Below are 13,701 nucleotides of genomic sequence, written 5' to 3'. Positions count from 1 at the left end.
TATTTGTTTTCTGCATTAACATAGACACCAGTATTCTGTATATAGGCAAGCCTTAGGGCGTTTTCAACAATTGCATTTCTCTAAAACTGTCTCTGTCGCTTAACGTTTCTGATTCTAACAGGCTTTTTAAAAGAGTCCCTAGGCAACTACTAGGGTGTAACCTCTGAGTCTAAAAAGTTTTGTCTGTTTCTGCATATTCACTTAGATATCCTGCTTTAGGACATTGACTAAGTAAAGACCTTAACTGTGTTTGAGTCGTGCTGCTTGTGTGTTTGTTTGAGGAGGAAACTCTGAGCCTCTTAATTTCTCCCATTATGTGAAAGTCCTAAATGTTTTGACTGTTGCCTTAGAATTTTTGCCTTTCTAAACCTTAGGGGTACGTCTAGAACTACTTATAGGTAGAGGTCCTAACTCCCTCCAGGACCATTAAGAAGGGATGGGTAGCAGCAAGCAATAGGAACCATTGACCAAACACTCGCTTTGTATGATCAATAAGGGGATGGGAAGGGCAGACATGTGATATGATGACTACGCATTAATGTCACGTGTAGCCCCTCATTGAGGAGTGTTTACCGGATATTGCGTGGGGTGATCCTATAGGATAACCAACCTAGGACCCCTCCTTACCCAAATCTTCTCTTTATTTAAACCTTTGTTTCACAACTCTTCCAAACCTTTATCTTGTTACTTGAGTTATCTAACACACTTTACTTACAATTTATTTGATTCAACTATTTATATGGACTAATTTGTGAATATAAGTTTGGCCGGAACCCACAGTTGTGGACCAAAAGGGTTGCCTAACACCTTCCCCTCGAGGTTACTTCGAGCCCTTACCCTAATCTCTGGTAATGCAAACCAAACCAAGAGTTAATTGCTCTAGGAGCCCTAACGCACCATAATCCATTAGGCGGCGGCTCTTCAAACACCCAATTCCTAAAAAGGAAATGAGTCATCACACCCGTGAATGTCAAAACCCAAACCTCTTCCCCCGTCAAAAGGGGAGGGAAAAAGGGGGCACGTCAAGGTCTTCAGCAGATCATGTGCGTACTGAAAGGTGTAAGCCTCTTGATAAGAAGCCTTAAGGCAAGAATGCTTATCCATCTTTATGGTGAAAGACAATGCTTTCAAGAAGTAAAAGAAGCAAGGTGAAGAAGGGTACGAGGCCCCTAGTTAATGAAGATTTTCAGTATTACTGTTCCGGCGGAAAAATATAAGCATTAAGAGTTACCCACAACAGTAACAGAGGTATGTACAATTGGACGTACCCATCTCAGTTATGCCCCATGAGGGCTAACAGGTGTATTTTAAGAAAAGGACGGAACATTAGGATCTGGCTGGGGTTAGAGTAAACCAAAATGGTGAATGGATTGTTTGTGTTAGTTGACATTTTCGAAGGATATTGCAAGTGTGCTAGTAGATCTCCTTGTGAGACACCCAGATGGTACACTCTAAAATAGTGCAGCCAGATATAAGTACTACAAAGACATGCACTATAAGCCTTGAAGGGATATATATTACCTTAGTGTGGCTGACATCCCTAGTAAAGCGAGAACGTTAAGCAACTTGAAGAACCACTAGATGGAGCAAAGGGAAGCTAAAAGCGAAAGAATGTCTTATTCGAATTTTCAGAATAAAGTGATAAGTATAAATGTTAGTAGGAAATAAGAAAAGAGTTAATAAAGCATTATGAGTAAGATGTGGTACATGGATGACAACTGTAGATCAAAAGATGACAATATTACCAAATCTATAGTCAAGTGAGGGAAGAGACGAGGGATGACAGGCCTCAGGACAACAAAAGAGTATAGGCCATACAGTCATGTCCTCATTTCGAGAAATAAGTTCGCAACTCTAGCGCGATTACTAAGAGGAAAAGTTAGACCCAGAGTAATAGAAATTAGTATGGCCTGGTGAATAAGATAAACTAAATATGAATCAGGGACTGAGTGATTTGGTAATAGTCAACATCATGAGAATTTCAGATCACATTCCGGCAATAATAGGATGGACAAAAGAAGAAGGTTCATGAGAAATTCAGAGGATGGTCATTCAAGAAGACGCTTCCCTAAAGCAAGCAATGTTAGCAAAGTTAAGCTTAAGGGGCTGTATGTACCAATTACATTAAGTGTCACCCTTACGAGTAAGGGGATTTGTCATCCTTGGTATAGAAGGATTGCCGCAAGGCGAGTAAGGGTCGTTGATGATGTAAAAGGACATCAAAGATGAAGAGGAAAGACATCTATAGGCAGGTCATCATAACTCCAAGTCTTAGTACTCCCCTAAAGGGGGGATATGGAGTAATAAATGAAGAATGCGGTAAACACGAAAAAGGAATGAGATTACACTTATTCAGCTGCTACGTATATGCTACAATTCCAGAACATTATGCAAACACGACATCAATGAGAGGAAGTAAGGGTCCCTTCCCGAGATGTTATTGATAGAAAAGGAGTCAGTGCGAGACATAAGTTAAGACAAAGGAAATAACCCAAGAAAGATTTCGTGGAATATTGACATGAGAATGGGCCAACGAGTAGTTAGTAGTTGATTCAAGAAGAGCCTAGTCATAACTAGACAAGAAGTTACATACAAATCAACAGAGCATGCAAGATAAATGTAGTAAACCCCAATATGGAGAATTCAGCCCCGCAGTTATGACATTGTAATACTTGAGATATATTCATATGGGAGTTGGAGAAGTTAAAAAGGTACTGTATGAGTGTTATGGAAATAAAACAGAGTGCCACTAGGAAGACGGTCAAAATATCAGTCCAGAAGCAACCCCACAAGCACAAGGGAATGGAGATAAGTAACTACGGATAAGTGTAGCGCCCCCTTTTTCTCGCGAAATCGAGTTTATGACATTTGGTATGGGACAACTCGTTCCTTTTGGGAGATAGGTTTTCCAATTTTGAAGAGTTGCCACCTAATGATTTAAGGTGCATTAGGACACCAATAGGGTTCAATCCTAAGTTTCGTTTGAATAACCAGAGATAGGGTAAGGGCTTGAAATTATCCCAATGGGAAGGTGTTAGGCACCCCTTGGGATCCACTAGTGTGGTTCCCGACTAGACAGTTTATTGTGAATTTAGCAAATAGACAAGTATGGGCTCAAATATTAGGGTATTTAAACGCATAAATAGAAAGAACAATTAAAAGAAGAGTTTTAAAACGGAGTTCGCAAATAAAGGGAAAAGGGGTCCTAGGTTTATATTTAATATGGATTACATCAATGCGATACCCGGTATGACACTCCTCATAAGAGGGGATACACATGGTATTAGCGCACCGGTCATCATATCCATATCTACCCTTCCCGCCCCGTTAAGGTATTAAAGCGTGGATTGGTCTCAATTACTATTTCATGCTATTACCCGTCCCATTCATATCAGTCCCGGAGGAGCTTAGGACTACTATTCCTAAAGGGGAGGGATGTTAGGTGATTTGTTTCAAAAGGGTAAAAATCTAAGGCGACATACAAAATACATACTGCATGTTGTGTAAAGCATATAAACAGATAAAGGCCCATATACACCTCCTTAAACAAAAGCACATAACTAGCATGGCTTGCACATACTTTTTAGGTCTGATTAAAATACTAAAGACGAGAGGAGTTTGATTATTGAAGCAGATCTATTTATTACATAACTCAGATAAGAAGTCTGAATCAAGCCTGCCTACTGGTTGTAGCAATTAACAAAGGCGGATTCAGTTTTGTTGTTATCACCTAAGGCTTGCCTAAGTATTTAGATGAGATCCTATAGGCATGATATCTAATTGATTCAGAATGTGGCGAAAAAGTAATAACTCAAAATGAATTGTTTGAAATCCTATAAGCATGCTTGCTAAACCTCGTTAAAGAAGGGAATTAGATTATTTAAAACTGATTCAGAATAGACTGATCTTAAATTGAACTAGTTTCAGATTTCGCAGTCGATGTTATCTACTATTGCTGATTTTAAACCCTATGGACATGATATCTAATATTGAATGTGAGTGGAATCGAACCAGATTTACTTGGGAATCCCTATAGGCATAATTTCTATATATTATTGATTTCGATATTATGAACATGACACTTATTTATAGCCATTTAGAACCTAAAACATGATATCTAAGTGGCATGCAGTATGCAAATAAGTCCTACAGGCAGGTTATCTAGGTGTGACATTGACCATGAAGAAATTGAGATAAACCCTACAGACATGGTGTCTAAAAAATGTAGAATTGAACACAAAGAATTTAAAACAGTCCTATAGGCATGTTTTTCTAAATGCAGAATTGAATTGTTCAGCACATAAGTCCTATAGGCATGTTCTCTACCCTTGAGCATACATAGTTACCCAACCCTTTTCACTAGCCAGCCACCAAATGTTTATTACAAACTAGAAATAATTAATTACATCAGAAAAGTACAAAGAAATGTTACAACTAGAGGAAGCCTGATTCTTGACTTCCTCTCTGAGTTATTGAATAAACCACCTCAAAAATGCCATTGATCCAAAGCCTTTCTCGGACTTGAGTGTGTCAGAGTTCCCTGAGGGTCTCAATAGGACACCGGGCAGTGCTCACACCCAAGTTACATAACTAGAATAGGGATGAGTGCAGTGTGGAAATGCCAGCCCTTATGTGTCCAAGTTCAGAGGGAGCTCATGGGTCCCAAGGCAGGGCTCACATAAGGGGGGGGAGGGGGAAGAACTTAAGTCTAAGAAGATGGTGAAAGTGCAAAAGCAAAGTTTCAAGAACTGGGGGAATAGAGGAGGGGAAGGGATGATAGGGAGACAACCATTAGTATTTTACAGAGTTAACAATTTCATACAAAGGGTCAGGGGATTAGGAGTCCATTTCAATGAGCCTATACACTTAGGTATGGGTTAGCATTGGGCATGCACAACAATGGGGAGTGCTGACATGCCTGTAACCCAATCACAACATATGAGATAAACATGGAGGTTGTGATCCCAGGGGAATCAGGTTGGGTCATGTACAACAATGTCCAATGCTGTCATACCCCAAACCAACCACAAGTATTAAATATATTGGGGTAGGGATTTAGGATTCACAAGTCACGATACATTAATTTAGAACAGGAAAAAGGGGAAGTTTCAACATGCTTTAATAATGGTACTGGGTTAAATACAAATAGTAGACAAGCAAGGATGCAAGAAATAGTAAATAAGCATGTTGTTATTGGTGCAGAAGTTTAATTAGGACATACCAGTAAGAAATGCAAATGCAGAGGAAAATAAGCAAGTTTCCCATAGCCTATCCTTGGATTTCAGCTGGCTAGGTAAGGCAAAAATATAGTAGTAACAGAGGAAAAATAGAGAGATTTAGTGGAGTGTGTGTTTGAACTCAAATGTTTTATGCCTTGTGTTCGTGTTCTTGAAAGAAAAGAAGTACATGGTATTTATAGTTTTTGAAAACGAGTAAGAGAAGGTAATAAGCTACAAACATGGAAACAATCATGATTCAGAATCAGTTATACAAGTGATTGCCTTTAATTAAGGGATCACTTACTTAACGAGCAATGATAAGTTCAAAATAAAGAAGGAAATCAATTTGTCAGCAGACTGACAGTTGCCATAAAAGAAGTAGTAAAACATTAAATAAGCAATTGAGTTTATGTACAGAAATACTCTAATTTTGGAAAGGATTCAGTAAGGCAAAATAGGAAAATAAATCAGTTAACCTTAATAGGAGAGTGAAATCAGAATTTCGCAAAGGAAAAATTTAAAATCAGTCACAATTTGAAGATCAGTCGAAGAAGGAAACTCAGCATATAAATAGGGTGCATAAACACTATACATGTGAGGCCAAGCTTGTTGGCAAAAGGAAATAGGATACAATAGTAGCACAAAATTCAGTAGGTAGCAACATTCGAAGCATGATAGTCTAGTAGGTCAAGTCACATTGAATCAGTAGTGAAGAAAACATAGAATATCAATGGCATGCGAAGATCTCATAGTAGCAGGTGAGGAAAACCCCCTTTTGAAAATTAGGGTTTCGAGCATAATCGAGTTTTAGAGATGATAGAAAACCAGAGTCAGAAGAATCACACAAAGGAATAAAAGGTTTTGAAATAAAGAACTTCAAATTGAGTCATGCACTTAAACGAACAGTATCAGATTCAAAGCCATAGGATTTTCAACAACAATAGAGTTTTAAAAGAGGATAAACAAACAAATCGGACAAAACTCAAGCAAACAAGCATTCGTCTAATAAACAGTCAAAAGAAATTAGGGCTTTTAACATGCAAACTCAGGTGGAAGAACGATATGAGCAAACATAGCAAATCATGTAAAAAAATCAGAGAAATGTTTTGAAATAACTCAACAAAAACCCTAATCGGAAAAGATAAGGGGTTTTGAAAGCAGAGTTTAAAAAGAAACTTTGAGAAAAATGCTTAGAAGTCCAAAGAAAACATAGATCTGAAGCAGATATAAAAGAAATCGAAAGAACCTTAGAGGTTAGGGCTTCAGAAGAACCCCAAGTGATGAGAAAGGCCTTGAAAACCATCGATCTAAGTAGGAAAGTCAAAGGTCTAACTCGAATGGCCATGGCTAGCCGGAGAAAAGTCAGAGAAGACTGGAGAACAGTCATCGAGCAAAGACTGGACAAAACCCTTTTATGATTTAGTCATGAGACCACATGAACGAACATGTAGAGGCCGTGGGAGGTTGATACAGGTCTACGATGACCTTGGAAGGCCATGGATTAGAGCAGATTAGGGTGGCGGCAGCTAGGGTTTGATGGAGTTTCAGAGAAAATTGAGAGAGAAGGGGATTCAAGGACGACGGTAGGTAAGAAATGATTTAGGTTTAGGGGTTAGTTTGGTTTTAAAAGGAAAGGGCAGCCGATAGTCATTGATCTAAATGATCAACGGCTGGATTTAAAAGGTTAGGTGGGGATTTGGGTATGGGTCAGTTTAATCGGGTTGGGGGTCGGGTATGAGTAGGAATTGGGCCGGGTAATTGGGTTTAAATTAGGGGTTCAATTCAGGCTATAATTGAAATATAATTGGGCTAGATTTTAAATAGCCACTTTTTCCCTTTTTATTTATAAAAAATAATAAAATAATTTCTGTAGATAAATTAAAGGTGCTAAAATGATTTATAGTACATAATTATCAAATTAAAAATACTGGACTTAATATTTATAAATTTAAACGCAATTAAATCTAAAAGAGGCTAATATTGCAATTATATGCAATTTAGCTTTAAAAATTAAATTTGTAAAAATATGAAAAAATTATCTTTGCTATATTTTAGTAAAAATATGAGGATCCAACAAATGAATCACCAAAAATGATAATTTTGGGAATTATTATTGGTTTTATTATGAGTAAAAGAGGGGAATAAATTGGTTTTAAAAACTTTAAAAAAATAGGAAAACAAGATAAAACATTTGGACATACCTATACATACATATTTATTTTATTTTGAAAGTACTTTGCATATTAAAATACATAGGGAAAAATTGGGTATCAACAATAAGTATAGGCAAGGAAGGACAGTAGAAGGTCTGTCAAGTATATGATATAATAAGCTCGCATCTTTACAAGAGTCAGAGGATCCTCCCTAAGTACTACAACGAAGGAATAGCTTAGGAAATGAGGAAGAAGGTTTCAACCTAAGCACAGTAACCTAATGAAGAAAGGGTCATGTAAAAGCAGTCTCACAACAAAAATTGTATGCCCTTCAAAAGAAAGTGGCACCTACCGTGGCTAGTGAACGGGGAGAAAGATCGAAGGTAATATTCAAAACTATATGAGTTGCACAAAAATTCTGGCATGTGTGGGAACTAGGATGAGTTAAGTATGCACGCAACAAGGGGCAGAAAGACCAGGAAAAGTAATTGCATACGTTTAAAGAAAACTGATATGGAACGAAAGGAATTATTCAATCAAATGATCCAGAGTTAGTACGTTATGGATACACTCAAGATTTTGGAGCATTATATTTGTTGACAATCATACAGCCATAGAAGACTCCAGTATAAGTTAAAAAGAAGAATTGAGCCCACGACATAGACAAAGGATTGAATTTTTAGAAGATTGTATCATGGGTATTCCATAACGCCCATGAAAGGCTAAGGTAATAACTGATACCATAAGCCATAGATCGGAAGATAGCTTAAGCCTACATAAAGGCTGATCAGAAGGAATAGGAAGCTAAAGAATTACATCACCCAAGTAGATCAAGAGTCTGATTATTGGACCTAGAAAAATTATAGAAGTTGTGCTTGATAACATGACAGAATAACTATTAATATCAGATATTCAAAAAAAATAACATAACAACCATAATCTATAATGGCTCTACAAGAAAGCCAGTTAGAAGAAGTACCAGCCTCATAAGAAGTCAGTACGAAGCTCCCATCGGATTGTGTATGTAGCAAAGGTGCGAGTATTATAATAGGGCTTCAAGTTATGGACGTGAATTACACCTAGGTGGAAGGGAGGTCAGGAAAGAGATGGAAGATACGATGCGAAATTTTAAGGTAAGTAAGGTAAAGGTGAACAACGTACGAGATACTCAAAGGAAGAAGATCGTGAATAATCCATACTTCGGATAAAAGGCTATAAGCACAGGGATCCAATAACCAAGAGTGATAGCGGCATCGTCGACGACATATCTTCCAGCCTATGGTTTCTAAATACTGAGAGATCTAGTTAAGAGAGTAGAGAAAAGTTAGAGACGATGTGATGTCTCGCTTGACGTTCTATAATAACATAAGGAAATCTATGGTGCAATCAAGTTGAAGGAAAGTTGCGAGTAGTATAAATGGATATGTATAAGTCGGAAGCTGAAATATGGTAGAGCGACGAAGTTTTAAGGAAACATGAGCGAGGATGAGGAAAGGCAAGTGAAAAGGTGATGAGCATGGATAAGTCCTCGAGATTTAGTCCATGGAAACAAGAGAGGTAATGGTTTCTCTAAGTTATTGAAAGTTCAGTATAGCCTGAATGAACTCAAAGGAGTCTAAGATTAATAACATTTAGAAGGAATGAAATGCTGACCTGGTAATAAAATGAGGGTATAATTGTGACAGATAAAGGATGACGCTTGGGCCTTCATTTGAATAATGATTTGAAAAAAAAGAAGAGAAGGAGAAAAGATTTTGCTAGCGGCACGAAACTAGGATACCCCCATATGGTGAATCACATTGAGACACTATGAAATACGAATATGGGAATCACTTCGAATATCCCTTGATGTAACATAAGACCTAGTGGCAAAGTATTGCGTAAGAAGTTTCAAGTTATCAGTGGTATATTGTAGATCAATATTAAGGTGAATCAACAATGGATAGACAAAAGTCACAAAGTATGAGATGAGATTAGGCTGTTATTCTAAAGATGAGCAGTAATGAGGAAGCATTAAAGGACTTAAATTTATACAATAATCAATGAGAGTAAGCTGGGATTTGGTAGCAGACCTCAGCAACGATAAATTAAAGTAAGAGTTATGGCAGTAAATTCATACGGATGGCTAAACATACGTATGCGATAAGATATACCAATATTCGTAAATTCAACAAAGTACCTAGCAAAGAACTTTAGTACACTTGTATGGGTCCAAATTTGACCAACCACGACCTACAACGAGTACGATAAATGATCGGGTATCTTCGAGTCGACATCCCGAGGGAGACGACCTTAGGGCAAAAGAAGAAACTGTACAACCCTTGCAGTAGAGCAAGCCCATTAGGGGACATTAAGAATATTCTGTCAAATATTCCTTGTATTTTGTTTCTTACAATTTAGAAGAGTTTCTCTCTAGTATATAAGGGGGACAAAAACCTTGTAATAGGGCATCAATACTCTGGGAAACTGACTATTCTTGAATGAAAAGAAACTTAACATCCATCTTCTTTTTATCTACTATTATTCATTCTAGAGATTATTATCTTCAGCTAAGATTTACCCCTTTATCTTCTATTGATTTGTTCAAAAGGTTTTAACATCTTTTGAGTCAAACAACTTGGCGCCGCCTGTGGGGATTTCTATAGCTAGAATCATAGTTTTCGTCTAGATCCTTGAAAGAAACGATCATCTCTCTTCAGCTCCATAAAAACCGACGATAGCGGGAAAGGGAGAAGTAAGGTTAAAGGCAATAGAGGGTGTCACAAATAACCTCTTGAATTCCCTCAACGAGGCCAGTGGAGAACACACTGAAAATGCGACACCAAGTGTTATACCTGAGGGTGAGATCTCACCTCCTCCGCACGGAGATCTAACGATCTTGCACGAGAGAGGAACCTCAACATCCTTAGCAGGAGAAGCACCACCAACTGTCAATAGGCTACTAGAAGAATGGTTAACGAGTTCCTTGAGCAACATGCTCGGGAAACCCATTCAGGGAGGCATCGAAGATGCGCTACCCACAGAAATCGCAGCCGTTGCCGATGAGCCAAGCGCTACACAAATAGGTAACACCTGCACTGTTACTGATGTAGGTGACGATGCCCTTATAGCCATCTTAAATAAAATGGGAGATATGGAGAATGAGAACAAAACACTCTGCGACCAGATGAAGGAACATCAGGAAATGGTCGACAAAATAGCCATCTTGAACAGCCATATAGCGAAGGGGCAGCTCCCCATTCAATCCAAATACCTTCAAAATGCCGCCATATTTATAATATATGATGGTACCATGGATCCAGAAGATCACCTGGTCCACTACGTTATAGCAGTAAAGGGTAACGATTTATCAAAGGAATATGTGCCATATGTGCTGCTGAAAAGGCCGGCGAAACTCTGACAGGAGGAGCGCTGACATGGTACTCTCAGCTACCAGCACGATCGATATCCACATTCGAAGAAATGGTAGATAAGTTCGCCACCGCGCATGCGGGAGCGAAAAAGGCAAAAGCTAGGGTCAATGATATCTTCGCCGTTAGGAAAACGACGGGAGAGGGACTTCGGGATTTCCTAGATCGATTCAACAGAGTGAGGACGAACCTACCAAACGTGTTTGAAGGGATGACAGTAGCAACCTTTCAAAATGGGATAAATAGAAACAGGTCGAAAGCAACCAAAAAGCTACTTAGCAGACTCATAAAGTACCCTCCTACCACGTGGGAAGATATCCATAATGCCTATTGCGCCGAAGTAAGGGCAGGCAAGGATGACTTGAATGGACTGCTTCAATGATTGACATCAGTCCAAATCGAGACCAGGAGAGATTGCCGCCATGATGGGCGAAGGGAGCAACTACAACGCTTCAATCACACCAGCCCTATATCCGAGCATCCAATCCTCCACCTCCATGACATGCAGATGCCGCTCCTCGACATACCGCACCCTCTCAAAACAAAAGAGGTATGCCTCCACTACTATCTGCTCATAACTTTTGTGTTTCCCCTTCAGAAATAGTGTATGCACTAGAGAAGCTCGGCACTAAAGTGCAGTGGCCACAAAAGATGAAGTCGGACCCGAGCGCAAGGAGGTCAAACGTCCTATGTGAATTCCACCAAGAAAGAGGACACAATACCAAAGATTGCATAGGTCTGCAGCAAGAAGTAGTTAGGATGTTAAACCAGGGGTACCTGAAAAAACTGCTAAGCGATAAAGGACGGGCCAATTTCGCTCGAGGGCGCAACCCACCTCAAGGACCTCCAAAACCACCATCACCAACCCGTGCCATACAAATGATCATTGGTGGTGGCGACGACATGGTAATCAACCATGTGAAGTTCACCACCACGCATAAACTCAAACGGACAGTCGCCCACGAGCGGTATGACAACCTCGAAAATAGTATCATCTTTGATAAGTCAGATACCGACGGTTTGTCTTTCCCTCACTATAATGCTTTGGTTATAACTTTACGCATTGCTGATTCCGATGTAAAAAGAATCATGGTGGATGACGGAAGCAACACGTGTATTGTTCACCTGCAAGTTCTCATGCAAATGAGGCTCGAGGATAAAATAATACCGTGTTGCATAACATTAACGGGTTTTAATAATTCAGTAGAGCGAACATTTGGAGAAATAGTGCTACCCGTCCTGGTAGGAGGGGTTACTCTGGAGACGACATTCCACGTCATGAACCAGGAAACATCCTATAATGCCATCATATGACGACCATGGATACACGTCATGCGAGCCGTCCCGTCCAGTTTCTATCAAGTAATAAAATTTCCCACCCCATGGGGGATATTCAGCATCTGAGGCGAGCCACGCACCGCCCAATAATGCTACCGAATTGCCCAAGATTGCACACACACCAAACAACTAAAAGGGGCAAGTACGGAGGCATAACAATCAGCCATGTCAGTAACCAAACCCGACATACAAGTGGAGGCCATTAAAGACCTGGATATCATAGAAGCTTGCAAGGTAACCATAGAGGATCTTGATCCCGTCCAATTAGATGACACCGATAGCACAAAAAAGGCTTATGTTGGACACAACCTCTCGGAGCCAGGTAAGTTTCGTGAATTTTTAACTAACAACGCCAATTTGTTTGCTTTCTCCCACTCAGATATGCCAATAATCCCAAGGGATATCGCCACTCACAGATTGAATGTCGACCCACTTTATCCTCCGGTACGGCAAATTAGGAGAAAGTTCAATGCCTCAATCAATAAGGCGGTCAGCGAGGAGGTGGATAAATTACTCGCCAACAGTTCCATCAGAGAATCGAAATACCCCCAATGGGTCGCCAATGTGGTCATGGTCAAAAAGAAGAATGGGAAATGACGAATGTGTGTTGACTTCACCGATCTGAACAAAGCATACCCGAAGGACTCCTTTCCATTACCTCACATCGACCAACTTATTGATGCGACAGCGGAGCACGAACTACTGAGCTTCTTGGACGCCTACTCCGGTTACAACCAAATTCTAATGGCTGAAAAAGATCAAGAAAAGACAACTTTCATCACTCACCAAAGAACGTACTGCTATAAAGTGATGCCATTCGGGATCAAGAATGTAGGGTCCACGTACTAGAGGTTAGTCACCAAAATGTTCAAAGAACAACTCGGCAAGACCATGGAGGTTTACATCGATGACATGCTGGTAAATTCGACAAAGAAAGAGGATCACATTGTCCTTCGAGATATTAAGGAAGTACAGGATGAAGTTGAATCCCGAAAAGTGCACCTTCGGTGTAACTTCGGGAAAATTCCTTGGTTTCATCATGTCACAAAGGGGAATCGAAGTCAACCCAGATCAAATCAGGGCCATCAACGCAATACTAGAGATACTGACCAGCAAAAAGCAGGTGCAAAAGCTAACAGGGTGAATAGCCACCCGATTAAGGTTCATTTCACGATCCTCGGATAGATGCCACAAATTCTCCAATGTGCTGAGAAAAGACCACGGGATGCAATGGAACAAAGAATGTATTGTTGCCTTGAGAAAACTGAAAGCGTATCTATCCTCGCCACCATTACTCGTCAAAGCGGACCTAGGTGAATGTCTACTTGTGTATCTAGCAGTTTCTGAAGTTGCGGTAAGTGCAGTCTTGTTCCGTAAAAATAAAGGTACACAATCTCCGATTTACTATATCAGCAAAACTTTAATTGATGCCGAGACGAGGTAGCCTCACCTTGAAAAGCTAGATCTGGCATTGGTCGTGGCTTCACGGAAGCTTAGACCGTACTTTCAATGTCACCCCATAAAAGTGGTGACAACCTTCCCCCTAAGGGGTATCCTACACAAACCCGAACTATCGGGTAG

General features: G+C 39.7%; 1 protein-coding gene across 1 annotated transcript; it reads left to right on the top strand.

The window, feature by feature from the left end:
* The first annotated feature begins 11,334 nt into the window (after positions 1 to 11,334).
* On the top strand, positions 11,335 to 12,096 carry LOC138871031 (uncharacterized). The gene has a single exon (XM_070148882.1). It carries the CDS (start codon positions 11,335 to 11,337, stop codon positions 12,094 to 12,096), a length of 762 nt encoding a protein of 253 aa, XP_070004983.1.
* Positions 12,097 to 13,701: the final 1,605 nt, after the last annotated feature.

Source organism: Nicotiana sylvestris, chromosome 6 (assembly GCF_000393655.2).
Source record: "Nicotiana sylvestris chromosome 6, ASM39365v2, whole genome shotgun sequence".
Lineage (NCBI taxonomy): Eukaryota > Viridiplantae > Streptophyta > Magnoliopsida > Solanales > Solanaceae > Nicotiana > Nicotiana sylvestris.
Note: the sequence above shows the minus strand (reverse complement) of the source record. Positions and strands in the feature narration are given on the sequence as shown.

Bases quoted from the DNA above. Each gene is read 5' to 3' on its own strand.
- LOC138871031 (XM_070148882.1), top strand. From the start codon at position 11,335: ATGCCTCCACTACTATCTGCTCATAACTTTTGTGTTTCCCCTTCAGAA.